At 45.1% G+C, this 27,846-nt stretch overlaps 2 protein-coding genes and 1 long non-coding RNA gene across 7 annotated transcripts in view; 2 read left to right on the top strand and 1 right to left on the bottom strand.

Annotated features, from left to right (window-relative positions):
• LOC135177997 (uncharacterized) overlaps positions 1 to 3,601 on the bottom strand; it is a 70,785-nt gene extending 67,184 nt beyond the window's left edge. For 3 of the 5 annotated variants that reach the window (XR_010303301.1, XR_010303297.1, XR_010303299.1), the window contains exons 1-2: positions 3,282 to 3,522; positions 2,184 to 2,291 (exon numbers count right to left, since the gene is read on the bottom strand). This is a non-coding gene — a long non-coding RNA (uncharacterized LOC135177997). Of the gene's footprint in view, positions 1 to 2,183; positions 2,292 to 3,262; positions 3,523 to 3,561 lie in introns of those variants that run through there. The other 2 variants (XR_010303300.1, XR_010303298.1) reach the window with 2 other exon arrangements.
• A 201-nt stretch (positions 3,602 to 3,802) lies between these two features.
• Positions 3,803 to 12,092, top strand: LOC135178450 (radial spoke head protein 4 homolog A-like). The gene is made up of 6 exons (XM_064149385.1): positions 3,803 to 4,125; positions 5,176 to 5,404; positions 6,910 to 7,671; positions 9,032 to 9,197; positions 9,962 to 10,079; positions 11,437 to 12,092. Exons 1-6 carry the CDS (start codon positions 3,803 to 3,805, stop codon positions 11,678 to 11,680), a joined length of 1,842 nt encoding a protein of 613 aa, XP_064005455.1. The 3' UTR covers positions 11,681 to 12,092.
• Positions 12,093 to 13,657: 1,565 nt separating this feature from the next.
• Positions 13,658 to 27,846, top strand: part of CENPE (centromere protein E) — a 43,121-nt gene continuing 28,932 nt past the window's right edge. Inside the window, 14 exon segments of the mRNA XM_064148423.1 lie at positions 13,658 to 13,800; positions 14,118 to 14,209; positions 16,982 to 17,071; positions 17,152 to 17,270; positions 17,366 to 17,485; positions 19,019 to 19,100; positions 20,178 to 20,245; positions 20,318 to 20,389; positions 21,916 to 21,967; positions 23,111 to 23,198; positions 23,429 to 23,555; positions 24,211 to 24,330; positions 25,751 to 25,909; positions 27,216 to 27,363. Coding sequence (XP_064004493.1) covers positions 13,739 to 13,800; positions 14,118 to 14,209; positions 16,982 to 17,071; positions 17,152 to 17,270; positions 17,366 to 17,485; positions 19,019 to 19,100; positions 20,178 to 20,245; positions 20,318 to 20,389; positions 21,916 to 21,967; positions 23,111 to 23,198; positions 23,429 to 23,555; positions 24,211 to 24,330; positions 25,751 to 25,909; positions 27,216 to 27,363 — 1,399 coding nt within the window. The 5' untranslated portion in view covers positions 13,658 to 13,738.

Genomic DNA, 27,846 nt, shown 5'->3' with positions numbered 1-27,846 from the left:
AGCAAAATAATGTTGACTTGCAGAAAATCAATTTAATTTATTAGCAAACAAGCCAGAGTAGGATAATGAGAAACAAAACCAGATCTTAAGGACTCCTCTTCCTTCTTCCCAGGCACAACTTCACTCCAGATTTTTTCTACCTCCCTGTCACCAGCAGTGTATGAGGACAGAAAATGTCCTCTGCTACGAGGACAGGCTACAAGAGTTGGGGCTCTGCAGCCTGGAGAAGAGAAGGCTTCTAAGAGACCTTGGAGTGGCCTTCCAGTATCTAAAGGGGGCCTACAGGAAGATGTCCCAGGTTGAGACTATAAGGTTAAAAAATGTTCTGGGGACTAGAAGATTGTTATTCAATCCCATAATTCTGCTATCTCTTTATAGACTCACAACAAGGTCAGCTCGCTCTCCTTTCCTCCTCCCCTATGTGTGTGGTGAGAGCCACTTTATCAGGGAAGAACACATGAGCAGTAGGCCTCCAGAGGCTCGATGGCTTGTTTAGGCCTCTTTGGATGGCAGAGGCATTGGGGGCGGGGGGGAGGATTGGAGCACTGGGGAGTATCAGATTTAGTTTTTTGGGGATGGAGAAAAATTCAAGGGGGTTTGCCATGGATGGGGTAATTGCTTTGTAATGTCTAGCTCTGTATTTTCTCTCTCTAAATATTATTCTGTAATTTTCTCTCAAATTTTGATTTGAGAGTGTAATTTCTGTTGGCTCTCTTTAAAAAAAAACATGACAGAATGCTAGGGAGGGAATATTCTATTTACAAGGTCTTGTAATGACAAGACAAGGGGTAATGAGTTTAAACTGGAAGAGGGGAGATTCAAACTAGATGTTAGGAAAGGTTTCTTTAAAGTGAGGGTGGTGATACACTGGCACAGGTTGCCCAGGGAGGTTGTGTATGCTCCCTCCCTGGAAGTGTTCAAGGCCAGGTTGGATGAGGCCTTGAGCAACCTGTTCTAGTGGGAGGTGTCCCTGCCTATGGTAGGGGGGTGGAACTGGATGAGCTTTAAGGTCCCTTACAACCTAAACCACTCCAGGATTCTATGGTTTGTGGCAAGTTTATCACACTGTGTCTGCTTCCTCAGGGAAAAGACTCCTCACACTCTTCCCCTGCTCCAATGTGAGCTCCTTCCCAGAGGTGACAGCCTTCCATGAATTTCTCCACTGTGAGTCCTTCCCATGGACTAGTTCTTCACAAACTGCTCCAATCTGCATCACTTACAAAGTACCTCAGGAACTAGCTGCTCCATCATGTGTTCCTCTTGGGGTCACAAGTCCTGCCAGCCAACCTGCTCTAGAATGGGCTCCTCTTTCCACAGGCTCTGCTAGAAGCCTCCTGCAGGCTTCCCTCATGGTCACAGCCTCTTTCAGATATCCACCTACTCCAGCTGCGGGAGGACAGACTGCCACATCATGGTCTTTACCACAGGTTGCAGGGGAATCTCTCCTCCAGCCACTGACAACAGCATTAGCTGAATTGCTTGTCTTAAATATTGTCATTCCTGTCTTCCACTACAGTTTTGTTGAGCAGTTTTCCTCTCCTTAGGTTGTCACTGAAGTACTACCACTGATAGGCTTGGCCTTAGCTAGTGGTGTGTCTACCTCACAGCTGGCTGGCCATGGCTCTATCAGACATCAGTGAAGTTTCTAGCAGCTTCTCACAGCAGCCACCCAAAGTAGCACCTCCAGCTACCAAAACCTTGTCACACAAAACTCCTTTACATGGATACACTAAGAGAGTATTCTTTCCCCTGTTCAACTGTCAGGGAACCCTTGGGCCAGCTGTAGATATTTGCTAAAATGTGACTCCTTAAGAGGCCTTTTGAGGGGGGAACTCTATAGAATTGTTTTAGAACTGGTTTGTTTAATGCTAGGTATGTGTTTAGTTTCACTCAAAACAGTAGAAGCTCTTAATGGCCTGACTTTCAATAAATTAAGGAGACAAGGCAAGTAAATCTCACCCATGAGATGAGGGCTCTGGAAATTTGCATAATTTTGAATATAGGTCAATAGCACTGCAGCACATAATACCTGAAGGAACTACATAAGGCACTGCTCTACTATATTCCTACAAAACAAACCTTGAGTAACTAAATTAATAGAAATGATCAGGTTCTTCCTCTCATGCAACATTTGTTCTTCACACTTTAGTGTTTGAATACTATTATAAACAGAAGTTACTCACACCATGGCCAGCTGTCTCCTTAACACTGGTAGTATCTCACATGACAAAGGTGTTTTCTCATCAGAACTCCTTCATTTGACTTCAGTTACACCTGTTCTTTCCTTGAATCTGTGAATACAATTTTTAAAAGTAATTACTGATTTTTGTAGTATTTTTCTCCTTCTAAGAAAAAAAAAAAACTTTGTACCTCATGGGAATAACATGGGGAAAATATCACCACCAAAATGCAGATTAAACTGAGTACAAGATTCCCTGCTAAATGCAACGAAAGCAAATGAGTGCCACTTATTTCTTCTCAAATCAAAATGAAGCTTGTGAAGATCCATTCTTCTGCTCTCAGCAGAGATCTGAACAATTCTTGACCCACAAATGTTCAAGACAGAATACTAACAGCACTTCAAGATTTGTAGAATCATTCAAGTTGGGAAAGATCTCCAAGATCACGAGTCCAACCATCAACCCCACACCACCGCGCTCACTAAAACACATCCTCAAGTGCCACATCTATGTGTTTTGTGAACACCTCCAAGAATATCATTTCACCACTACTCTGGGAAGACCATTCCAATATTTGATAACCCTTTCAATAAAGAAACATTTCCTAATATTCAGCCTAAACCTTCTTTGGTACAGCTTGAAACCGTTTCCTCTCGTCCTGTTGCCTGCCACCAAGGAGAAGAGTCTGCCCTCTCCTCACTCCAACCTCTCTGCAGGTGGTTGTAGAGAGCAATGAGGTCTCTCCTCAGCCTCCTCTTCTCCAGACTGAACACCCCCAATTCCCTCAGGCTCTCCTCATAGCCCAGGTGCTCCAGGCCCTTCACCAGCCTTGTTGTCCTTCTCTGGACACGCTCCAGCACCTCAGTGCGCTTCCTACAGCGAGTGGCCCACACCTGAACAACTCAAGGTATAGCCTCACCAGTGCTGAGGGGGATGAGCACCCCCTGCTCCTGCTGCCCACCGAGTTTCTAGTTGAAGCCAGGATGCCACTGGCTTTCTTAGCCACCTGGGCACACTGCTGATTCATGTTCAGTCGACAGCCAACCAATACCCCAAGGTGCTGCAACTTTTCAACCACATACCCCCACGTCTGTAGATTACCATGAGGCTGTTGCGACTCAGCTGCAGCACACAGCACTAGGCCTCGTTGAGCTTCATACACTTCGCCTTGACCCATTGGTCTAACCCGTCCAGATGCCGACGTAAAGCTTCCCTACCCTCTAGCAGACTGACACACAAAACCCCGCTGGCAAAGCGGACACGGGCGGTTTGCAAGGGTTTGCCGCCCGGGCAAGGCGCCCAGCCTGCCCGCCAGGGCCGCCCTCAGCCCGCTGAGCGCCCCTCAGGGAGCCCCGCGGCAGGCTGAAGCGGCGGCGGGCACCTGCGCCAACAGCTCGCTCTCGCCGCCAGCGGCCGCTCTCCCGCGCGGAGAGACCCAGCGCGGCCCCCGCCCCTCCCCATAAACGCCCACGCCGCAGCCGGCGTACCTAGCAACGGCGCCGCCCGCACCCCGGCGCCGCTCCGCCCCGCGGCCGCAGCCGTTGCTGTGCGACCACTGGAGCTGGCAGCGGGTGTGGGGCGCCGTAGTGTCCCCGCTCCGGCCCGCAACCCTGGACTAGGCTATGGCTGAGCCTCCCAGGGAGCCCCCGTCCCCGGCTGTCGCTCAGGACGGGCAAGAGCAAGGCAAGGATAATCCCCAAGAACTCGACCAAGATCAAGACCAAAGAGAAAGTGGGAGCCAGAGGCACGCACCAGGACAAGCTCCATATCGGGCCTACGAACACAGGCATGGCCCTTACCAGCCACACGAACCAGGTTATGGTCTTTATCAGCCAGGATTCAGCCCGTATGATGATGAGATACCCGACCCCGAATCCCGGACGCTGGCAGTTGAGAATGCAAAAGCCTATTTACTGAAGAGCAGCACAACGTCTGGCCTGAACCTGTAAGTCTGAGAAAGGGACACGACTGAAAGGTGTAGAAGGTAGGAGTGGAGAGAAAAGCAGTGTTGCTCCAAGAAGAAAGGGTTATGTTAAGAAAGGGAGAGATAGCAAGGGGGATCTAGAGAACAGGAGAAGCTGTTCATTGCTGTGTGATCCTTGCGTGGGTCCAGCATCTCTCGGAATCAGAATTCCTAAGGAAGTTTTTAAAGTTCAAAGGGGAATTGCTTTGATTAAGTTTAATTTCAGCTTCAGCTCCTGAGGCTGGTGTGGTATATAGCTGGAGCAGGGAGGTCATTCTGCCCCTGTACTCTGCACTGGTTAGACCACACCTTGAGTGCTGTGTTCAGTTCTGGGCCCCCCAGTTTAGAAGGGACATTGAGATGCTTGAGCGTGTCCAGAGAAGGGCGACGAGGCTGGGGAGAGGCCTTGAGCACAGCCCTACGAGGAGAGGCTGAGGGAGCTGGGATTGGTTAGCCTGGAGAAGAGGAGGCTCAGGGGAGACCTTATTGCTGTCTACAACTACCTGAAGGGAGGTTGTGGCCAGGAGGAGGTTGCTCTCTTCTCTCAGGTGGCCAGCACCAGAACAAGAGGACACAGCCTCAAGCTATGCCAGGGGAAATTTAGGCTCGAGGTGAGGAGAAAGTTCTTCCCTGAGAGAGTCATTGGACACTGGAATGGGCTGCCCAGGGAGGTGGTGGAGTCGCCGTCCCTGGAGCTGTTCAAGGCAGGATTGGACGTGGCACTTGGTGCCATGGTCTAGCCTTGAGCTCTGTGGTAAAGGGTTGGACTTGATGATCTGTGAGGTCTCTTCCAACCCTGATGATACTGTGATACTGTGATAGCAAAAATGGAAGATGGGACTATTCTAAGTATATTATAATCAGGTTAGTCTCTAGTTTAATTTACTGTAATGCTCCATGATCCTCTTTCATCTAAATATTCCAATGGTTTCTGCAGAGTTCCAGGTAATTAGCTTCTACTTTTGATATTAAAAACATAACCATCTAAAACTTTTGTGTAGTAGGCCAATAATATTTGCATGTATGTAACAGATACGATCATCTTGCTAATATGCTAACAAAGATTCTGGATGAAAAGCCCACAAATGCAGTAGACATCATTGAGAACATCAGCAAGGATGTGAAGCGGGCTCAGTTTCAGAAAAAAATGGACACTCTTCGAGATGAACATGAGATTCTTCCAACATTTGAAGCTGCAGAAAAGCGTAAAGCTTTGTTCCTCAAAGGAAATGGAGAAGCAGATGAACTAGAAGAAGAGCCAGTGAGTTATTAATGGAGAAAAATAGGTATCATATATACCAGGGAGTGGGTGGGAGGATGGCGAGGAGGGAAAGGAGGAAGGGATCGGTCTCCTTTCTAGTATTGCCTCACCCAACCTTATAAATAGTTGCAGCCAGAGTAACATGCACCCTTTTCATAGCTCAGTCTCGTGAAGAAAACTCATCTGGTTCCTTAGTTGGGATTTTTTTTCCTGGTGTAAATCTAATCATAGAATCATAGAACTGTTAAGTTTGGAAGAAACCTTTGAGATCATCAAGTCCTATCCAGAGCCTTTAAAATTATAGGTATTCTAGAGATAATGAACAGAAAGTAAAGTTTACAATATCTCCTATAAGGCCAAGTTCAGTATGGAATATTGCATGCAAATTTCTTTATCTAAAAGTGACAGTTCTTTACCCTAAGTGACCATAACTGTGGACACTAGTTCAAGAATCTTGTGCATAACTGCTACTGTAAAATAGAGAATAAATAATTTCATGATCCTTCCAACTCCAGCTGTGGTTCCAGCCTGTCCTTCTCCAACTCAAAAGAAAAAAGAAAACAGTTGTAATGAAAAATTACTGGAACTAAAAATCACTTCTTACAACAGAAGATTTTTCAGCATTCAGTTGTTTATATGCAGAAGCACTTTTACCCAATAAAAATTAAGAGAGTTCTTATGATAATGAAAGGAAACTAATCAACAAGATGTTGATTTTCATATGAGGTTAACAGTATGTATTCAGATGAATTGCCACTGCAGAATGACAGATGCTAACAACAGGAGAGATAGTCTTTCATCTTTTCCATAGCCTATTCCTTCTTACACAGTAACAGCATATGATGGTAAAATTAGTGGGGTATTTCAGGAAGGAACTTTACTTTCTCATACTCCTGTCTACCTTGCTTTGATGTAAGTAGCCTGAAATTCCAGATGAAACTAGCATTACTCTGTCAAATCCCCTGCCCTGCTGCATACAACTTCTAGTATCTCTGTGTGACATATGATCACCTGCCCCCATGCAAGGGACAGGATTGTTAATAATGTAGGGAGCTTTATGCCAAGGTTTTCAAAAGAAAAGGATTCACTCCAGAGAAACAGTGCTGCTCTGATTTTGAAGTATGTGAGCTAGGTATTAGATTTTCCCCAAGGAAACACAGTGACACTGTGGGCATCAAGCCTTCTTAAATAGTTGACACGCCCTAGCACTAAACTCTTTGCATATCTTGTGTAACTTTCTTTAATTCACAGGCATTAGGAGTTTGAACTTTGCCATTGTGTATTCCAAAAGCAGTAGTCCATCTGTGTTCTACTCTTTAGCCCTAAGGTGGCATTTTTGTCTAAATGACAGTGGTAGACATAGTGAATGAACCTCTTCAAAGTACTTTGAGAGAATGAGTGGCACTACAGAAAAGTGAAGTATAATGTTTAGTGGATAACATGTTTAATTTTTCAAATAGCTAATTAAACTATTCTTCAGATTAACTCTGGATCTTCTTTCCCAGGAAGATACCCCACTACCTAATGTGATGGAAACAGCCTTTTATTTCGAACAGGCTGGAATTGGCTTGAGCAAAGATGAAACCTATCACATATTCCTTGCCCTTAAAAATCTAATTAATGTTCAGCCAATCCAGACTTGTCGTTTCTGGGGCAAAATTCTGGGCTTGGAGATGAACTACATTATAGCTGAAGTGCAGTGCCAGGAAGGGGAAGAGGAGGAGGAAACAGAAGAGGAAGAACCTACCGAGGAAGGAGGGAAAGAGGTAGATGAGATTGAAGATGAAGATGACGAGAAAGAAAAAGAAGACAAACCACCAGAGTCCACCTATAAGCCCCCACCTGTCATCCCAAAAGAAGAAAATGGGACCGGGGCTAATAAATATGTCTACTTTGTCTGTAATGAGCCAGGCACACCCTGGGTGAAGTTGCCCCCAGTGACACCAGCCCAGATTGTCTGTGCCAGGAAAATCAAGAAGTTCTTCACTGGTAGGCTGGATGCTCCTGTGGTGAGCTTTCCTCCTTTCCCTGGAAATGAGGCAAATTACCTGCGTGCACAGATAGCTCGGATCTCAGCAGGAACCCAGATATCTCCCATTGGATTTTACCAGTTTGCAGAGGAGGAAGAAGAGGAGGAGGAGGAGGAGGAGGAGGAGGGAGGAAGAGGCACATATGAAGAAAACCCCGATTTTCAGCCTCTTTCTGTGGCTGAAATGGTGGATTCACTCTCCACATGGGTACATCACACACAGAGTATTCTACAGCAGGTATGTAGTTTGGATACCATCCACACTGTAGTACCAATAGGGTTCCAGAATGTAAGGAGCACTCCTCACCTGCACATTTGAACTACTCACCAGAAAGGTGATTGGGCTGAAAGATCTTTCTGCAGGAAATATATTTTCTATAGCATTTAACATATAAATATATTGCACATGCTTACATATAGCATATATTTATAGACTTTTAGGAACCTTCTAGCTTTAGTACTTTGTTCAGCAGTGTGTCCTTGAGAGTGAAAACTGCCTTTATAAATAGAGCATGGAGTTAGGCCTTGACAGACAGTGATTTCTGGTAATCTTCCATATTTCCTTTTCTCTTTTGAAGACCTTACTTGACAAAAATGTGTTAAAAAATGTTTCCCTCAAGCTACACCAGGGGAAATTTAGGCTGGAGGTGAGGAGAAAGTTCTTCACTGAGAGAGTCATTGGACACTGGAATGGGCTGCCCAGGGAGGTGGTGGAGTCGCCGTCCCTGGAGCTGTTCAAGGCAGGATTGGACGTGGCACTTGGTGCCATGGTCTAGCCTTGAGCTCTGTGGTAAAGGGTTGGACTTGACGATCTATGAGGTCTCTTCCAACCTTGGTGATACTGTGATACTGTGAAATTCTCTTTTCCTGGGTAGGAGGCTAAAATGCAGAGATGTATGTGTGCTGAATGGAACTTCTTTGATGTTTTTTTTCCTGGTTTATTATTTACTGCTTACTTTCTCCTCCCAAATATGCAAATGAAAAAGCTTAGCAATTTGTGATATCAGACTAGTGCTGGAAAGACGTATTACTAATTTCATGATCATTGCTGGATGACTTGCTGACTAGTCTACCAGTTCAAGAATGCCAGTGTAAAATAACAGGAATGGCAGGAAATAAGCTTTAAAATTACCAGCAAAAAACAATACTTGTGAAAATTAGGTCTATATGCATTAAAATCCTAAGAATATTTTGGTGTGTTCTTTTGACTGGTAGCTAAACAACAAAGCAGACTTTAAAAGGAAGGTTCAAAATTTCTAAGTTAAGCCTCTTAGTTTGTAGTAACTGGTATCTAGCAAGGCTATAATCAAATTGACAAGTAACTGAAGACTTCAAAATAACAAAAAGCTGATGACAAAGGTAAAAGGTTATTCTGAATAGTAAGCAAGGATAAGGGAGGAATGAGTAATATAGGCAACACTCTACAAGAGGAAACAATATTATGCCAACAGTATACCAAGTACTGAATATATCTGTTTTATTTTTCTCCCCCTTCCACCTTAACCTTGTGTGCATGCACATGAGGCAGTTGTTACATCTGCCTGGTATTCCTTCAGTGATTGCTACTTGTATTTATTATTTTCCCATATCAATTACAGGGTCGCTGTGTTTGGCTTAATCCTTTTAAGAAATCTGAGGGGGAAGAAGAAGAAGAAGAAGAAGAAGATAATGATGATGAAGACGAAGAGGAGAAAGCAGAGGAGCCAGAGGCACTACAGCAAGAAATAGGACCACCTCTTCTTACTCCTCTCTCTGAAGATGAAGGTATTCTTCATGGAAAGTGAAGTTTTATTGATAGAGAGCCACTAGGAATGTTGATGGGTAGGAAACAGTTGAAGTTAGAGCATTCTGATGCTTCATGAAGCAATATAGTTTGCCTCTATAGGGTAAGCACATTCTTTTACAAAATTGATCAAAACCAAATTAAAATTATTTGGTTTAAAACAAAAACTATTTGGTTCACTAGTTAATAATAACAGGAAAATACCTCAGATTTGCAAGGCTACTGCAAGTTCAAGACAGCTCACTACATTCAGCTATTTTCCTGTCATCTTTTTAGGCAATGTGCACGAGTAAATAAATAAATACATATGCACAAGCATACATACACAAATAAATATTTAGATCCTATAGCATGCTACTGTAGCAAATTATGGGAGTAGAGGAACCTGAATATTAGATTACACCAATAGGAAATTATTTTCCTACTCTCCATTCTTTGATCCAGGTGAAATGTAGCTACGTAATGTATCCATAAGCAACTAAACAAGTCAAGTCCCTGACTAAAGAAAGAAAGTACTACTGAATTTCAGGCTCTATTAGTATTCCTGTGCTACCTACCCAAACATCCAAACCACCTGTTCAAACACAGTACCTACATTTATTGTTTCTGAATTCTGGCTCCTCTAACATACAACATAATGTCAGCATTACTTGAATTCTGGGAAAGTCTTGTAGCTCAGTCTTAAATGATTTGTAGAGGTTTAACAGTAAATTTATTTATAGACTGTGTGTTTGGCTGCCTCCAGGAATTCAAAACATCCCTGCCTGGACAGCTCAGGCTTCTACAAACCTGATCCCACAACATGCTGTTGCAATCCTCCAGTCTAACTGGTGGCCTGGAGCATACGCCTTTGCATCTGGCAGGTGAGGAACTGACATGGTTACACCACAGGCTGTGTATGCTCCACACAGGTACCTCTGTAATGACATCAAAATTGCTTTACTAATATTCCAGAGACTGACGGAGAAGGCCACTTAGAGGTGCATGACAACACTAAAAAAGTATTTAAGAGCGAAAATGAGCAGTCACTAGAAAGGCTGCAATAAAGTTAATGGATCATAGAATCAACCAGGTTGGAAGAGACCTCCAAGATCAGCCAGTCCAACCTAGCACCCAGTCCTAGCCAGTCAACTAAACCATGGCACCAAGTGCCTCATCCAGGCTTTTCTTCAACACCTCCAGGGATGGTACCACCTCCCTGGGCAGCCCATTCCAATGCCAATCACTCTCTCTGGCAAGAGCTTCCTCCTAACATCCAGGCTAGACCTCCCCCAGCACAACTTGAGACTGTGTCCCCTTCTTCTGTTGCTGGTTGTCTGGGAGAAGAGACCAACCCTCACCTGCCTACAACCTCCCTTCAGGTAGTTGTAGACAGCAATGAGGTCCCCCCTAAGACTCCTCTTCTCCAGGCTGCACACCCCCATCTCCCTCAACCTCTCCTCATAGGATTTGTGCTCCAGGCCCCTCACCAGCTTTGTCGCCCTTCTCTGGACACGTTCCAGCACCTTAACATCTCTCTTGAATTGAGGGGCCCAGAACTGGACACAATACTCAAGGTGTGGCCTGACCAGTGCTGAGTACAGGGGCAGAATAACCTCCCTCATCCTGCTGGCCACACTGTTAGTACTGGATGTAAATGCCCAATTAGTATTAGGGCACAGTCCTCAATTTAAAGCCTGTATTCTTGAGTCTGATGCATTTTTAAGAGAAACAGCTGTGTTCTAATGTTCATTCTTTTCCACTACACATGGTGCAGTTACTAATGGGCACTGGAGTTGGTGGCAGAAATAGCACTATGTTACCAGTATGAAGTTGCAGTTGTGTTGTAATAGAGTACAGCCTTCATCATGTTTGCATTTGAGATTTTTTTAAGTGCAAGGTGTATTAAGCTACAGCAGTGAAATGTTTCTGTTATAGCCTATCTGCAGCACAGTGACTTTCTGCACTATAAAGTAAGACACTGGAATGGGCTGCCCAGGGAGGTGGTGGAGTCACCGTCCCTGGAGCTGTTTAAGGCAAGGTTGGACGTGGCACTTGGTGCCATGTTCTAGCCTTGAGCTCTGTGGTAAAGGGTTGGACTTGATGATCTGTGAGGTCTCTTCCAACCCTGATGATACTATGATACTACTATGATACTATGAAGAAAGCCTGACATCATCTCCACTGATATTTTCCTGAGGGGGGGGGGAGAATTTGTGATCTTTCACTTTTCTTTTTCAGGAAATTTGATAACATCTACTTTGGCTGGGGTCATAAATACAGTCCAGAGAACCACACTCCTGCACTGCCACTGCCAGTGCAAGCTGAATACCCCAGTGGGCCAGAAGTCACCGAAACAAGAGACCCCACTCTGGAAGAAGAATTGGCTTTCAAGGCCTCAAAAGAAGCAGTTTTAGATGAAGCTGAGGAAGAAGAAGATGAGGAAGACGCTGAGGAAGATGATGAAGAGGCGGATAATGATTAAACTATGGGGGGGGGGATATTTTTAGTTTAAAAAATTACATGAATAGTATTTTCAGAAATTAATCATTAATTAGTTGTCTTTACAAGAAACGCAACTGGAGCACGTGTCTTTTTTTTACTTCTGTGAGCTCTTCTTTGGAGCTACCTTCCCTGTCCCCTACACCCTGTGCCACCAGCCCTGGTGAAGGCAGCACTGTTTTCACCAGGAGACAACACAGTGGAGTAGAATCACACAATCGTTTCAGCTGGAAAAGACCTTTAAGATCAATGAGTACAACTATAATCTCACCCTACCGTAAAGCCTGTTGCTAAACCATATCCCTCAGCACCACATCGCTGCGCCTTCCAAACACCTCCAAGTGTAATAGGTAATTGTAATTGTTTAATAAAGAAACATTTTAATAGAGTGTTAAGTATGCCTAGCTGCAAACAGCTGTTGCAAATCAGGAAATATGCCTAACTGCAGAGGTCATGCTATATATGGTAATGTGCAAAGAATAAGCTAGCTAATTGCTAAAAATTTCAAGAACTAAGCTTTAGGTACATCCTTAATTTTGAGATAAGAGAAGGAGCTGGGCTGAGGGAGCTGGGATTGGTTAGCCTGGAGAAGAGGAGGCTCAGGGGTGACCTTATTGCTGTCTACAACTGCCTGAGGGGTGGTTGTGGCCAGGAGGAGGTTGCTCTCTTCTCTCAGGTGGCCAGCACCAGAACGAGAGGACACAGCCTCAGGCTGCGCCAGGGGAGATTTAGGCTGGAGGTGAGGAGAAAGTTCTTCACTGAGAGAGTCATTGGACACTGGAATGGGCTGCCCGGGGAGGTGGTGGAGTCGCCGTCCCTGGGGCACTTTAAGGCAAGGTTGGACGTGGCACTTGGTGCCATGGTCTAGCCTTGAGCTCTGTGGTAAAGGGTTGGACTTGATGATCTGTGAGGTCTCTTCCAACCCTGATGATACTGTGATACTGTGATACATGCCACATATGGGACTCGGGACATTAATCAGTCATATTTCAAGGACTAAGCTTTAGGTACATCCTTAATTTTGAGATAAGAGAGAACATGCCACATATGGGACTCGGGACATTAATCAGTCACATTTCAAGGACTAAGCTTTAGGTACATCCTTAATTTTGAGAGAACATGCCACATATGGGATTCGGGACATTAACCAGCCAAAGGAAACCCATATTTGGAGATGGGTTAACCAGAGGACACCTGAGGAGGACTGCTTAATTCATCCTCAACGACCAGCAGAAGGGAAGGAAGACCCTAACCCAAAAGAAGGAACATGCGCAGAAAGGATGGATTTATGTAGTTTGCAGGGCGGAACAACGCAGACAACACAGTATAAATATAGGCTAATTAAGAAACATGACAGTTGGCGGAGCGGTGACTCCCCTGTCGTCCAGCGCTGTAACTTTGCTCATATTCTACTTGCCTAATTGAATAAATCTGTAATCTGGACACTTTGATTTTGAGTCATTCTCAATTTATAACACAAGGACCGGGATTAAACCCCCTCCCTGCAGAGCCTGTTTGAGAACCCGTTCAGTGAAGAACTTTCTTAAGACATCTCCCACTTAGCCAACTACCTCCCACCCAACGTTGACGTTATTTTTCTAACCCGCACTTCACTATCTCTATACGTTCTAATTAAACAAAAGAAACAAACAAGCAAGCCCCCCCTACCCTAGTTACATGAACACTGTCACTTGCCGCGGGTGCAAGCACCCTGCCTAGATTCAGCGGCCAGCCTGCCGCTAGCACCCACATGGCACCGCAGCCCTGGCCCCTACCACGGCAGGACGCTGGCCAAACCAGAGGGGAGGGGGGTGGTGTCGGGAGACGTCAGCGCCTGTTCAACCCCCCAGCTCGCACTAGGCTTTTCCCGTGCTCCCCCCTGAGCTCCCGGCGAGTGGTACGCTCCAAGGTGGCGTTTGCCCGGCGTGGGCCAATAGCAGCGGCCTCCGGAGCAGTTTGAAGTTGGGCGGCGGTTGGGGCTCGGCGTTCTGCGCACGGCTGCAGGACGGTGAGGGAGTCAGCGGAACCGCCGGCACCGGCGATGTCGACCGCAGAGGAGGGCGCCGTGACGGTCTGCGTGCGTGTGCGCCCGCTCATCGCCAGGTGAGGCTCTGTGCAGGCGGGATGGCTGCACTCGAGGTGCCCGACCAGAGGGGAAGCTGAAGCGTTGCTCGGGACTCCTCGGCTTCCCCGGCCGTTTGCACTCTCAGCTTGGTATCCCGGGATGCCGCTACAGCGCTGCGAGGAGCGGGAGGCAGGGGCATAAATGCGGCCGCCGTCCCCGTGGAGGAAGGAGACAAACCTGAGCAAACGGGACCGGCGATGGCCGGAAGGAGGCCTCGCCGTGAGGGGTGGATCTGCATTACGGGAGCCCAGTCCCAGCCTCCTCAAAGTTAATAAGACACCCTCTTTGTTTCTAGAGAAACGGCCCTAGGAGATAAACTGTCGCTTCACTGGAAGAGTGAAAGTAATACCGTTTCCGAAGTGAATGGCACAAAAATATTTAGCTACGGTAAGAATACGAAAGCGTTGGTTTTATTCTGATGCTTGCATGGACCTTTATACTCCACTGCTTGTAGCGTAAATGGGTCGCTTTGCGAGATACCCTTGAGCTCTCTTTTTCACCTTCATAATTCTGATGGAGTGCCCCTGGGACAGACGGGATTTATCCTTTAATCATTGCCATAAGAGTGCTTTTTAAGTCAGCTTCGTCGTGGACATTGCTTTTTCGTGTTCTGGCTTATGCTGTGGCGTGCTTTTGGAACACACGATCTGTGTTCCTTTCGTGTGAATTTCAGCTACAAGTGGATTAGACTGCGACTAGTCCAGAGCGTTTAGGCTGAAGAGGATGCGGGAGCCCAAATCCGGAAGGGAAAGTGACCAGTGGGGATGCTGGGTTCTCATAACTAACCGCTGATTTGCGGAAGGACTTTTCTAATATCTTTTAACAGAGCACGCATGGACCGCATTGGGTTTTTGCAGGAGCTGCGGGCGCCGGCCAATGTTAACTGTCCCTCTGCATAGGGCTTCGCGATACACAAGCTATAACTACGGTGAACACGGGCATCAATAGCCAGAAGCCTTCCACAGTTTGGTCTGCGCTGCCACCTTCTGGCCTTGCCGCAGCATTGCAGTCGTGATCCCTGCGTCTCATGGGTCCGTACCGCCAGAAGCTGGACTTCAGCAAGGCCTTTGACACTGTCCCCCACAGCAAACTGCTGGCTAAGCTGTCAGCCCATGGCTTGGATGGCAACACTCTGTGCTGGGTTAGGAACTGGCTGGAGGGCCGGACCCAGAGAGTAGTGGTGAATGGTGCCACATCCAGCTGGCAGCTGTCACTAGTGGTGTCCCTCAGGGATCTGTGCTGGGCCCCATCCTCTTTAACATCTTCATAGATGATCTGGATGAGGGCATAGAGTCAGTCATCAGCAAGTTTGCAGATGACACCAAGCTGGGGGCAGATGTGATTGAGTTGGAGGGCAGAAGGGCTCTGCAGCGGGACCTTGACCGCCTGGACAGATGGGCAGAGTCCAATGGGATGGCTTCAATAGCTCCAAGTGCTGGTGCTGCACTTTGGCTACAACAACCCCATGCAGAGATACAGTCTGGGGTCGGAGTGGCTGGAGAGCAGCCAAACAGAAAGGGATCTGGGGGTGCTGATTGATACCCGCCTGAACATGAGCCAGCAGTGTGCCCAGGTGGCCAAGAGAGCCAGTGGCATCCTGGCCTGCATCAGGAATGGTGTGGTCAGCAGGAGCAGGGAGGTCATTCTGCCTCTGTACTCTGCACTGCTTAGACCACACCTTGAGTACTGTGTTCAGTTCTGGGCCCCCCAGTTTAGGAAGGACATTGAGATGCTTGAGCGTGTCCAGAGAAGGGCGACGAGGCTGGGGAGAGGCCTTGAGCACAGCCCTATGAGGAGAGGCTGAGGGAGCTGGGATTGGTTAGCCTGGAGAAGAGGAGGCTCAGGGGTGACCTTATTGCTGTCTACAACTACCTGAGGGGAGGTTGTGGCCGGGAGGAGGTTGCTCTCTTCTCTCAGGTGGCCAGCGCCAGAACAAGAGGACACAGCCTCAAGCTGTGCCAGGGGAAATTTAGGCTGGAGGTGAGGAGAAAGTTCTTCACTGAGAGAGTCATTGGACACTGGAATGGGCTGCCCGGGGAGGTGGTGGAGTCGCCGTCCCTGGGGCTGTTCAAGGCAGGATTGGACGTGGCACTTGGTGCCATGGTCTAGCCTTGAGCTCTGTGGTAAAGGGTTGGACTTGATGATCTGTGAGGTCTCTTCCAACCCTGATGATACTGTGATACTGTGAAGCTGAGGCATGTGGATATTCTTCTCTGCCTATTTGCACCTGCAAACAGTTAACGTTCCCCCTTCTGAGCTCAAGGCTTCACCGTTACCTATGTTAGTTAAAGCTACTTTTACGTCTAAAAATTTTATCTCTTAACTAGCGGCAAAGTTTTCTAACAGTGAGTTTCTTTCCTTTGCTGCCTTGCTTTGAATCTCTTCCTATTGATCCACTCGTTAAGAAGAATGTGGCCACTTGAAATATTTTTTGTTAGAGTATGCATTCAATAAAAGCATGCTCCAAGGTGGAGTTTAATAAGTAGCCTGTCTTGTCAGAATTACAAGCCTCGTCGATAGACCAGACACAGGTTTAGGACTAAATGGGATCGCTGTTTAACTATGTCCATCCTTCTTAGCTTGACTTGTCTGTTTATCATATCTTTCTTGGGTTTCAGGGTTTTTTGGTAAAAAGAAATACTGGAAGATGTCTGTGTTAGTAGTTATCACAAATACTTGTCTGAATTAACCTCTGGAGGCTCAGGGGTGACTTAATTGCTGTCTACAACTACTTGAAGGGACATTGTAGCCAGGTGGGGGGGTGGCCTCTTCTCCCAGACAATCAGCAACAGAACAAGGGGACACAGTCTCAAGTTGTGCCAGGGCAAGTCTAGGCTGGATGTTAGGAGGAAGTTCTTGCCAGGGAGAGTGATTTGCATTGGAATGGGCTGCCCAGGGAGGTGGTGGAGTCACTGCCCCTGGAGGTGTTCAAGCAAAGCCTGGATGAGGCACTTAGTGCCATGGTCTGGTTGATTGGATAGGGCTGGGTGCTAGGGTGGACTGGATGATCTTGGAGGTCTCTTCCAACCTGGTTGATTCTATGATTCTGGTCTGATGTCAACTCGGCGTTGCTGACTTCAAATTCAGTGAGATGGCAGCTTGTTTTTGAGTTGTGTTACAATGGGTTCACGTGCCTTATTTCACTTTTCTTTTCTTAAGACCATGTTTTCCACTCAAGTGACAGCACTGACCACCTGTACGAAGATGTTGCCAATTCAATTATACAGTCAGCTGTCCAGGGATACAATGGTAAGTCTTAAAATTGTGTTTAAGTCCTGTTTGTCCCATGTATTTCATCAGTAATTAATAAAACTTATACCTCTTCCTAGGCACAATTTTTGCATATGGACAGACAGCTTCAGGGAAATCATTCACTATGATGGGAAATAAAGACTCTGTAGGCGTCATCCCGAAGGCAATTCAACACATTTTCCAAGTTATTTGTGAGGTGAGAAATTCCACTGAAGCGATGGAAAGGACTAATAATGTTTGTTTTGTTGGGTTTTTTTTGACTTGGGTTTGTTTTGGCTGTTTTCCTCTTAGATTCCAGAGAGAGAATTCTTGCTGAGAGTCTCTTACATGGAAATATACAATGAAACAATTACGGACTTACTTTGTGACATCAGGAAAAAGAAGCCTCTGGGAATTCGTGAAGATGTTAATGTGAGTGGATGTTAAGTTATGGAAATATTGTATCTGCTTGGAATAGAAGTAGTAGCTAAGTTAAAAAAGGCCTTCAGAGGCATCTAGTTCAAAACTTGTCTGTGTCAACCTGGGTAATTGTTATCTTCAAAATTAGCAGGATACAATGTAGTGTGCCCAGGTGGCCAAGAATGCCAACGGCGTCCTGGCCTGGATCAGGAATGGTGTGGCCAGCAGGATCAGGGCAGTCCTTTTGCCTCTGTACTCAGCACTGGTTAGGCCACACCTTGAGTCCTGTATCCAGTTCTGGGCCATTCAGTTTAAGAAAGTTGTTGAGGTGCTGGAATGTGCTTAGAGAAGGGCAGCAAGGCTGGTGAGGGGGCTGGAATACAGCCCTGTGAGGAGAGGCTGAGGGAGCTGGGAGTGTTCAGCCTGGAGAAGAGGAGGCTCAGGGGAGACCCCATTGCTCCCTACAGCCACCTGAAGGGAGGTTGTAGCCAGGCAGGATTGGTCTCCTCTCCCAGGCACCCAGAGGCAGAACAAGAGAACAGAGTCTCAAGCTGTGCCAGGGCAGGTTCAGTCTGGACATTAGGAAGAAATTCTTCACAGAAAGAGTGATTGGCATTGGAATGGGCTGCCCAGGGAGGTGGTGGAGACCCCATCCCTGGAGATGTTCAAGAAGGACTGGATGAGGCACTTAGTGCCATGGTTTAGTTAATTGATGGGTTGGACTCAATCCTAGAGGTCTTTTCCAACCTGGTTGATTGTTATGAACAGAAGTGCTTAATGAATGTGTGTAAATGTTAAGCTAATCCTTTCAGCTTTCCAAGATAGTTTTATTTCACATTTCCAGTGTCTTATTTCACTTTGACTATGAATAGTCAGGAGTTTTAATAGCTAATAACACCTCTATAACTGTGGTATTAAAGTTATAGCTAAATGTGATTATACAAGTCTTCAGCAGACAGAGTTATTCTAATACAATCTACATATCATCTACAGAGTGTACACTTCTACTGTAGTCATGGAGTAAGTACCAGGTTACAACTCTGCTCTAAGACAATCAGTAGAGACAAAGCTATTAATGTCATCTTCAGTTTCTTGATAAAGCTTTGTTACACTGAGAAACTGGTTGCTTGATTGGTGTTTAGCTTTCTTTCTATGCCCTAAACAATGAGTGATTTGAGAACTTGAGCAAAGGGGAGATTTATCAGTTGTATCCTTATGGCATTGCAGCATTTACTGAGAAGTACTCTTGGATTGCCTCAGAAAATGTCCAGAGGGATATTTCTGTTCATTTTATTTTTAGGAAACTCTGTGGATCTCAGTTCAATTCTCTGTGCCTTTAGGCTACAGTTCCAGTCAAGAACTAAACTTTGTCCTTCTTCATCTGGAGTAAAAAGACATTTGACTGATGTTGGGAGAAAGCTAGAATGAATATTGCAGTAATTGCTTGAATGAATATTACAGTAATTGCTTGTAATGCTAATTTAAGTAGAGTACTGAAGTGAGTTTTAGAGTTCAGAAAAACCTATTGCTGTTTTTACTCTTCAGAGGAATGTATTTGTAGAAGACCTTATAGAAGAGGTGGTGGTGTCCCCTGAAGAAACGATGGAGTGGATCAGAAAAGGAGAACGTAAGTTCACACACACAGTATCATCAGGGTTGGAAGAGACCTCACAGATCATCAAGTCCAACCCTTTACCACAGAGCTCAAGGCTAGACCATGGCACCAAGTGCCACGTCCAATCCTGCCTTGAACAGCTCCAGGGACGGCAACTCCACCACCTCCCCGGGCAGCCCATTCCAGTGTCCAATGACTCTCTCAGTGAAGAACTTTCTCCTCACCTCCAGCCTAAATTTCCCCTGGCATAGCTTGAGGCTGTGTCCTCTCGTTCTGGTGCTGGCCACCTGAGAGAAAAGAGCAACCTCCTCCTGGCCACAACAACAGTGTTGTTGAGCCAACACTGGCTGATGAGATCTTCAAAAAGCAGTGAATATATTTCAAGCAATATATTAAGTGTATTTAGATTTGTGGAGTGTCCCTTTGGAGATTCTATTCAGAAGGTAACCTTTTTCTGATGGTTTGTAGTCTGTGCTTTTTGCATCATCTCCATTTTATCAGGGAGGTTATTCTTCCCCTGTACTCAACACAGGTCAGGCCACACCTTGAGTCCTGTGTCCAGTTCTGGGCTCCTCAATTCAAGAGACATGTTGAGGTGCTGGAACGTGTCCAGAGAAGGGCAACAAGGCTGGTGAGGGGCCTGGAACACAAACCCTATGAGGAGAGGTTGAGGGAGCTGGGGGTGTTTAGCCTGGGGAAGAGAAGGCTCAGGGGTGACCTCATTGCTGTCTACAACTACTTGAAGGGAGGTTGTAGCCAGGTGGGGGTTGGTCTCTTCTGCCAGGCAACCAGCAATAGAACAAGGGGACACAGTCTCAAGTTGTGCTGGGGGAGGTATAGGCTGGATGTTAGGAGGAAGCTCTTGCCAGAGAGAGTGATTGGCATTGGAATGGGCTGCCCAGGGAGGTGGTGGAGGCACCATCCCTGGAGGCGTTCAAGAAGGGGCTGGATGAGGCACTTAGTGCCATGGTCTGGTTGACTGGCTAGGGCTGGGTGCTAGGTTGGCCTGGCTGATCTTGGAGGTCTCTTCCAACCTGGTTGATTCTATGATCAGAGTGTTAAGTATTCCAATGCTGCTTTTTTGGACAGGAAATCGCCATTATGGAGAAACCAAAATGAATGAACACAGCAGCCGCTCCCACACCATCTTCCGAATGGTAAGAACTGTTGCACTATTAGGAGGGGCTTCAATTTGAAGTGAGGAAAAACTTTGTTACACTTTCTTCTAGATAATTGAAAGCAGAGAAAGAAGCGACCCTGCAAATGCAAGCTGTGATGGAGCAGTCATGGTTTCCCACTTGGTAAGCTGTGCTCCAAGTTGTTAAACATTTATGTATGGATGTTAGTGTTATCACTTGTTTGAGATAACAATGTTACTTCATACTGACAGTACAAACATACTTTTAACTTACAGAATACTAATCTGAAATGATGTTTCTGATCATCTGCACAAAGGGAGACTCCTGAGCTGTCACCCAAGCAGGTGACAGCTGCCCTTTCCACCAAAGGGCATTCCAACATGGGAGTAGCTCCTGGGGAGCATTCTGCCCTTCCTGGGAGCATGAGGTGCTATTATCAGATTGCTCTTACAGTTTGTTAAACACAACAAAGCTTCAGCTGCTGCTGACAATTCCTGGCCATTGACAAGCTCAGTGGAGTAACTTGTGAAGTGGGTAACCTTAAGGTTTCTCTTATCCTCAGGTTTAGTTGTTAAAAGACCACAAGAGCTGCAGTAGACAGAAAATAAGTTTTTCCAAGGGTAAAGACCATTAGAGCTGCAATAGCCAGAAAATAAGTTTTTCCAAGGGTAGCCCCAGTTAGCATTTGGTAGATTACCAGTACATGAAATATCCTAAGCTGGAAGTATAGAGGGATTATCTCTATGGAAGCACTTTGGCTTTTTGAGAAATCTAAGTCAACTGGAGGAGTGAAAATAATATGAAAGCATTCCAACTTGCTAAAACCTGCATGAGCACTCTTCAGAACTGAGAATGGCATCAAGTCACTCATGTGCCTTGTGAAAAGGGCTTTCTCTTCTGGCTTCATGTGAAAGCTCTAGGATCTGATTGTTAAGCACTGCTCATACAGTACTTGAGCAAACTGCTACCTACTCTTTTTCTTACTGTAGCTTATGGGGTCCATTATTGTGCTGTACCCCCTCCTCCACCCTGTATATCTGTTCTAGCTAACTTTAGAGTAACCTTGCCTAGTGGAGGGAAAGGGGTTTGGTCTGTTGCTGCTTGGAGTTAGCACAGGACTTCATTCTCTTAAAATGGAAAGCAGTGAGTGAGGGCTACTTGCTCAGACAGATCATTATGGTGTGCTATGAAGTCATAGTTGACTCTGAACAAATTTCAGATTGATACTTTGCCTTTAGTTTCCTCCTTATCCTCATTCTAGAATGACAGGCAAGGAGAGACATACAGCTGACTCAGGACAGGGTGCTAGATAGTTTCATAGGCTCTCCTTTTCCAAGAAAGATTGGACCACATGGTCTGTGACTCCAGAGCCTGTTACAGCTTGAGTCTGTAGTGAGCTCTTCTATACTGAGAAATGTATTTATCCTGTTACTGAGGTTAGGGAGAGTTGCCTTGGAAGTTAGAAATGCTATTCAGAGTGGTATAACAGAGTTAATACAAACTTACTCTATGGCCTGATGTACCTTGGAAGTATTGATGGGTATGTGTGCAGTAGCTTCCAGTAGTGATGGAGCTCTCGCTTTGTCCTAAGTGTCTTTCAGTTCATGAACATTCTTAAGAGGTTTAGAATTAAGAGAAACAGAAACTAAATTGCCTCAGAATTAACCTGTGAAGTATTTAATTTGCAGAACTTGGTGGATCTGGCAGGCAGTGAAAGAGCTAGTCAAACAGGATCTGAAGGTGGGTGTTAAACAAGGCTATCCTCATGACTGCTCTGTTAGTTAAGCCTTATGAAAAATTATGATGGGGAACTTATCTGTGTGCTCCTGTGTTCTCTAGAAATCTCTCTTCTCTGTAGGTCACACTCTACTCAAGAAAACCTTGAAAATGCTCTAAAGTGCAAACAACTGGGTAGTAGTATGGCTTCCTAGAATTGCAGGTCCAGCAACTAGCATGCACTGAATTAATTGAATGGAGATGATTCAGTAAAGATTCACCTGTAGTAAAGAAATTGTTAGGAGCTTGTAGGGACTCATGTAAAGGTGAGGAATGAATAGATGGCTCACTTGAGCTGAGAAGAAGCTTGATTGTTGACAATGACAGCACAAGGCTGTGCAAAAAATGCCTTGATGATGAAAAAAAACAAGGGACCCATGGGCAATAGAAGTTAATACCCTCTTTTACAAAGAAAAAAAACTAACATTGATCTAAGGGGAGTTTGTTGTACTTAAAGATGTAAATATGGACATTTGTAAATTCTAAGTAGGAAATAAAAGGTTCTTAGGGCTCCAGATAGTAACTATGTAAATATTCTTTATGTATGTGTGATAAGCTCTTCTGATGAGGGAGCTGGGGTTGTTTAGCCTGGAGAAGAGGAGGCTCAGGGCTGACCTCATTGCTGTCTACAACTACCTGTAGCCAGATGGGGGTTGGTCTCTTCTCCCAGGCAACCAGCAATAGAACAAGGGGACACAGTCTCAAGTTGTGCCAGGGAAGGTACAGGCTGGATGTTAGGAGGAAGTTGTTGCCAGAGAGAGTGATTGGCATTGGAATGGGCTGCCCAGGGAGGTGGTGGAGTCACCGTCCCTGGAGGTGTTCAAGAGGAGACTGGATGAGGCACTTAGTGCCATGGTCTAGTTGACTGGCTAGGGCTGGGTGCTAGGTTGGCCTGGCTGATCTTGGAGGTCCCTTCCAACCTGGTTGATTCTATGTATCGAGGCTATTTCAAAGGGTTCACTACTAGAGGCTGATGGATCCTAGTGCATTGTGGCATTTGGGATGTAAGCTCTGAGCATAGCTCAGCATTTTGAAATTTGACAGTTTAAAAAAGATTTTCAACACTGTATTAAATAAAAACCTCTCTTAAATTGCTGTGATGCTTAGGTGTGCGACTGAAGGAAGGCTGCAATATAAACCGCAGCTTGTTCACTCTGGCTCAAGTTATCAAGAAGCTTTGTGATGACCCTTCAGGGTAAGCATGTGTGTTTGGGTACCTGGGTTATTACTTTTAGTGTCTTGTTTTAAATGAGGATCACAGGATGTTAGGGGTTGGAAGGAACCCAAAGAGGTGGCATCCAACTCCCTTATGCATAACTCTCTTTTCTGTAGGTAACTGTTTCAAGTATCCTACTGCCTCTCAGAAAAATTGACCTTTTTCTATATAGGATATGACTTTGTTTTTACTCCCTCTTTTTTCATCAGCTTCATAAACTACAGAGACAGCAAGCTGACTCGAATTCTGCAGAACTCCCTTGGAGGAAATGCTAAGACAGTTATTATTTGTACCATTACCCCAGTTTCTTTTGATGAAACGCTCAGCACTCTTCAGGTAAAACATCTCCCCTCTTTTCAAGCATTTTTCAGACTCAAGGCTTTATTGCAGTTGGGTTGGAGTAGTGGAAAATGTCATCTTCTGGATCTACAGTTATTTAAGTATGGACCTTTGAAATATTAATTTTGTACACAGCATCTTGTCTCGGTTGTCTTGTACTAGGTTGTCTAAGTAAAGCTTCCTGGCAGCTGGAGCAGAGCTCCTTCCCTCACCTTGGAAGGCAGGAGATAAGATCTCTTTTCTCGTTTGCCTCAGGCTGGATGAGGCTCTGGCCAGCCTGATCTAGGGTAGGGTGTTCCTGCCCATGGTAGGGGGTTTGGAAGTAAACAATCCTTGTGGTCTCTTCCAACCCTGACTGATTATATAAGTGCTGCAGGAAAGGAGGGTAAGTGAACTGCATTTAGGTAGGTCTTACTCTTTGGTCCTTGGATCTTTTCATTAAAGTCTTGTAAGTGTAATCCTCAGCTTGGTAATGTAAATCACAGAAATCAAAGCTTAGAATATGTAAGAAATAAGCAAATGTAAATATTTGTCCTAACTATATGCTGATTTTTATATCTCATTTCCTAATGGCATTGAAGACACAGTATCAGAGTAATTTTTTTTGGTGTATTTGCTCTACACTGTTACCCATGAAAGAATATTCTTTCAGTTTGCCAGTACAGCCAAAAGAATGAAGAACACTCCAAAAGTCAATGAAGTACTTAATGATGATGCTCTCCTGAAGAGATATCGTAAAGAAATCATGGATTTGAAAAAGCAGCTGGAGGAAGTATGTAATACACTTACTAAAATTAATCTATCCTTAAGATTGATAGCTATTTGGAAATCTTTTGTTTTAAACCAACCTGTTAAGCTTGAAGGAGCAGGTCAACTGTCTGAAGTCATATCTGTCACCTCTATTGAGAGATGTTGAAAAGGTGGTGTGAAATCTAGAACAGCTGATCGTAGTCCCTGTATCGTGAAAGCTAACATAGGATGAACTCAGCTGAGTTGCTTGCTTTCTGTAGGTGAATATATTCAGGGTAGAAACTTGTGACTTGGAGTACACTTTATTGCCACAGATCAAAAGAAAATAATTGCAATACAAGAAGCCATTGAATGCCAGTTAAAGACTCTAGCTTTGTGTTTTTTTCCCCCTTGCTGATGTCTAAACTTCAGTTTGAGTTGCAAGAAGTTGCAACTGCACAAGACTGACAAAACCTATGTATGGGCAGAAGATAGATTTGGAAAATGAGGAGCAATGATGACTTGCCACCAGGCTGTAGTCTCCTCCTTATATGCTGAGCTGAGGAGCAGTCTGGCAAGTCTTGTCAAAGCATAGAAAACCTCAGGAAACTCACAATTCTGAGCATACTCTTCAGCTGAATCAATCAAAATATGCAATTTTAATTGTTTTTCAAATTAAAGCAGTCATAGGAAAATAAAAATTTGACACCTTTTAAAGAGAAATAATCTGCAGTACAAATTGCCACCTGGAAGCGTTTGGTACCTTCTGAGTTAGTAGGGAGTGAGTAAAGTACTTAAAGTACAGAAAGATTTGTTGAAAAATCCCATGTGAGCTTTGAATTAGTCTGAGGTATTGCAAGCTTATGATAAAGGTGTGCAACTACTGTGAGGCAAGTGCTTTACAACAGGATACATCTTCAGTACCTTAGCTCTTACTAGCCCACATGTATTGAAGGAGCTTGCTGTTATTTGGCAGTTGACTCGTACCTTTCAAAGAGCTTTGGGCTCCTGGCACTAATGGGAGAGTCATCTGGAGTTCTGTTGCACTTTAAAGTTAGAAAACTCTGAGGCTGTATTGTTTTCAGCTCTCTTCACAGAGAGAGCGATTTGCCATTGGAATGGGCTGCCCAGGGAGGTGGTGGAGTCACCATCCCTGGAGGTGTTCAGGAAAAGCCTGGATGAGGCACTTAGTGCCATGGTCTGGTTGACTGGCTAGGGCTGGGTGCTAGGTTGGCCTGGCTGATCTTGGAGGTCTCTTCCAACCTGGTTGATTCTATGATTCTTTGCCATACTAAATCCATAAGTCAATTGACTAAACTGTCAGTTTCATTGGTAAAGGTTAAATACAGCTCTTCCAGAGGTAGAATATGTATATAATAGTCTTAAAATTACCTGTTGTGTATTCTCAGAAGTAATTTTTCCTCTTAAAATATCAGCTTGACTAAATACTGTTTTTATGGAAGGTATCTTCAAAGACTCAGATTCATGCAACAGAAAAAGACCAACTGGCCCAGCTATTGGAAGAAAAAAATGCTCTCCAGAAAGTACAAGAAGACAGGATAAGAAATTTAACGCAGATGCTGGTGACTTCTGCCTCCTTTTCCTCCAAAGCAAATGCTCAAGTAAGTACCTGTTCTAGATCTTATTTGTTAACTCTGAAATGCTTTGTGAAAGGCCATATTAAATACATAAGGGTGTACTGACAATTAAAAATGACTTGGGCATTTTTCACATACTTCCAAGGGGCAGCTTAGAACATCTGCTGTGATGAGAGATGGGGAAGCAGCTTGATGCAGGCTGAGTTCCATTTATTGGACTTTCAGCACTTGGTTATATCCCTTAACATACAAGCTAAAAGATCATGCCAAATCCTAATTGGTCATTGAGACAGACCTCAGTACATACCTCATCCAGACAGACCTTGTATGTTAGCAACCAGATAAGCAAAGGTTAACAAAACCACAAGTTCATGCTTTACAGTATCACAGTATCATCAAGGTTAGAAGAGACCTCACAGATCATCAAGTCCACCCCTTTACCACAGAGCTCAAGGCTAGACCATGGCACCAAGTGCCACGTCCAATCCTGCCTTGAACAGCTCCAGGGATGGCGACTCCACCACCTCCCCGGGCAGCCCATTCCAGTGTCCAATGACTCTCTCAGTGAAGAACTTTCTCCTCACCTCCAGCCTAAATCTCCCCTGGTGCAGCCTGAGGCTGTGTCCTCTCGTTCTGGTGCTGGCCACCTGAGAGAAGAGAGCAACCTCCTCCTGGCCACAACCACCCTTCAGGTAGTTGTAGACAGCAATAAGGTCTCCCCTGAGCCTCCTCTTCTCCAGGCTAACCAATCCCAGCTCCCTCAGCCTCTCCTCGTAGGGCTGTGCTCAAGGCCTCTCACCAGCCTCGTCACCCTTCTCTGGACACACTCAAGCATCTCAATGTCCTTCCTAAACTGGGGGGCCCAGAACTGAACACAGGACTCAAGGTGTGGTCTAACCAGTGCAGAATACAGGGGCAGAATGATCTCCCTGCTCCTGCTGACCATACCATTCCTGATGCCACTGTCTCTCTTGGCCACATTGTTTCACCTGCTGCAATCATTCTCTAAGGTCATCTCAACCCTCTATTTTACATAATTCAGTACTTTTCCCCTTTATACATTCTGAATCCATGGCTTATGTTCCAGTGTGTCAAGATCAAGCAACTGTACAGCACTAAAAGTCCTACCATTCCCAACAATCTTCTGAGTATTAATTCAGTACTCTGTTGAACAGGCTGCAGAGACTTTTGCTTTCAAACTGTTATGATGTAGTTGCAACCTGCAAACCACTATTTAGTAAGCTGCTGGTATTATTACAGAACTAGCCTAATGGAACATCTACTCTCTGTTTTGGTTGTGTAACTGCTTCTGTAAACACTTTTTTTAAAGGCCAAGAAAAGAAGAAGAAGAGTTACTTGGGCTCCTGGTAAAATAAACCAGGCAAGTGTGAGCTACTTTGAAGAAAACGAAAAGTCAAGGCAGCCTGAAACCAAGAAAATGAAAATGTGGCTGTCAGCACTACCAGACATGGAGGATTGTAAGTATCTTCAGGGAAAAAAACCATGAAAATTCTGCAGAGCAGATTTTTAAATGATAAATAATTCCTTATTAATAAATTGAGGTTAGAAAGCAAACCTACTAGCATTATGAAAGCATTTGGTTGACACTATACTACTCAGTGTTTCATGAGCAGAGTCACCATCCCTGGAGGTGTTCAAGAAAAGACTGGATGAGGCACTTAGTGCCATGGTCTAGTTGATTAGATAGGGCTGGGGGATAGGTTGGACAGGATGATCTTGGAGGTCTCTTCTAACCTGGTTGATTCTATGAACCCAACTTTTGAAAGTTACTTGTAACCCCTGAGGAAGTTAAAGCATGCAGCCTGGAAGGGAAGTGGGTTTAGCACAATGCTGGTAGAGCCCTCAATGCTATTAGGCTAATTTCTTTTCAAGAGTCATGGCACAGGTGAAGTAACATGTAGTGAATTAGTTGGGTAAGTCTGCAAGTATTAGTTTCCCAA

Source organism: Pogoniulus pusillus, chromosome 9 (genome assembly GCF_015220805.1).
Source record: "Pogoniulus pusillus isolate bPogPus1 chromosome 9, bPogPus1.pri, whole genome shotgun sequence".
Taxonomy (NCBI): Eukaryota; Metazoa; Chordata; class Aves; order Piciformes; family Lybiidae; genus Pogoniulus; species Pogoniulus pusillus.
Note: the sequence above shows the minus strand (reverse complement) of the source record. Positions and strands in the feature narration are given on the sequence as shown.

What these genes read in the sequence shown, in the direction of transcription:
- LOC135178450 (XM_064149385.1), top strand. Translation starts at nt 3,803, where the DNA reads ATGGCTGAGCCTCCCAGGGAGCCCCCGTCCCCGGCTGTCGCTCAGGAC. An exon ending in ATGAACTAGAAGAAGAGCCA is followed by an intron (nt 5,405 to 6,909) that starts GTGAGTTATTAA and finishes CTTCTTTCCCAG; the next exon opens with GAAGATACCCCACTACCTAA. An exon ending in CACAGAGTATTCTACAGCAG is followed by an intron (nt 7,672 to 9,031) that starts GTATGTAGTTTG and finishes TATCAATTACAG; the next exon opens with GGTCGCTGTGTTTGGCTTAA.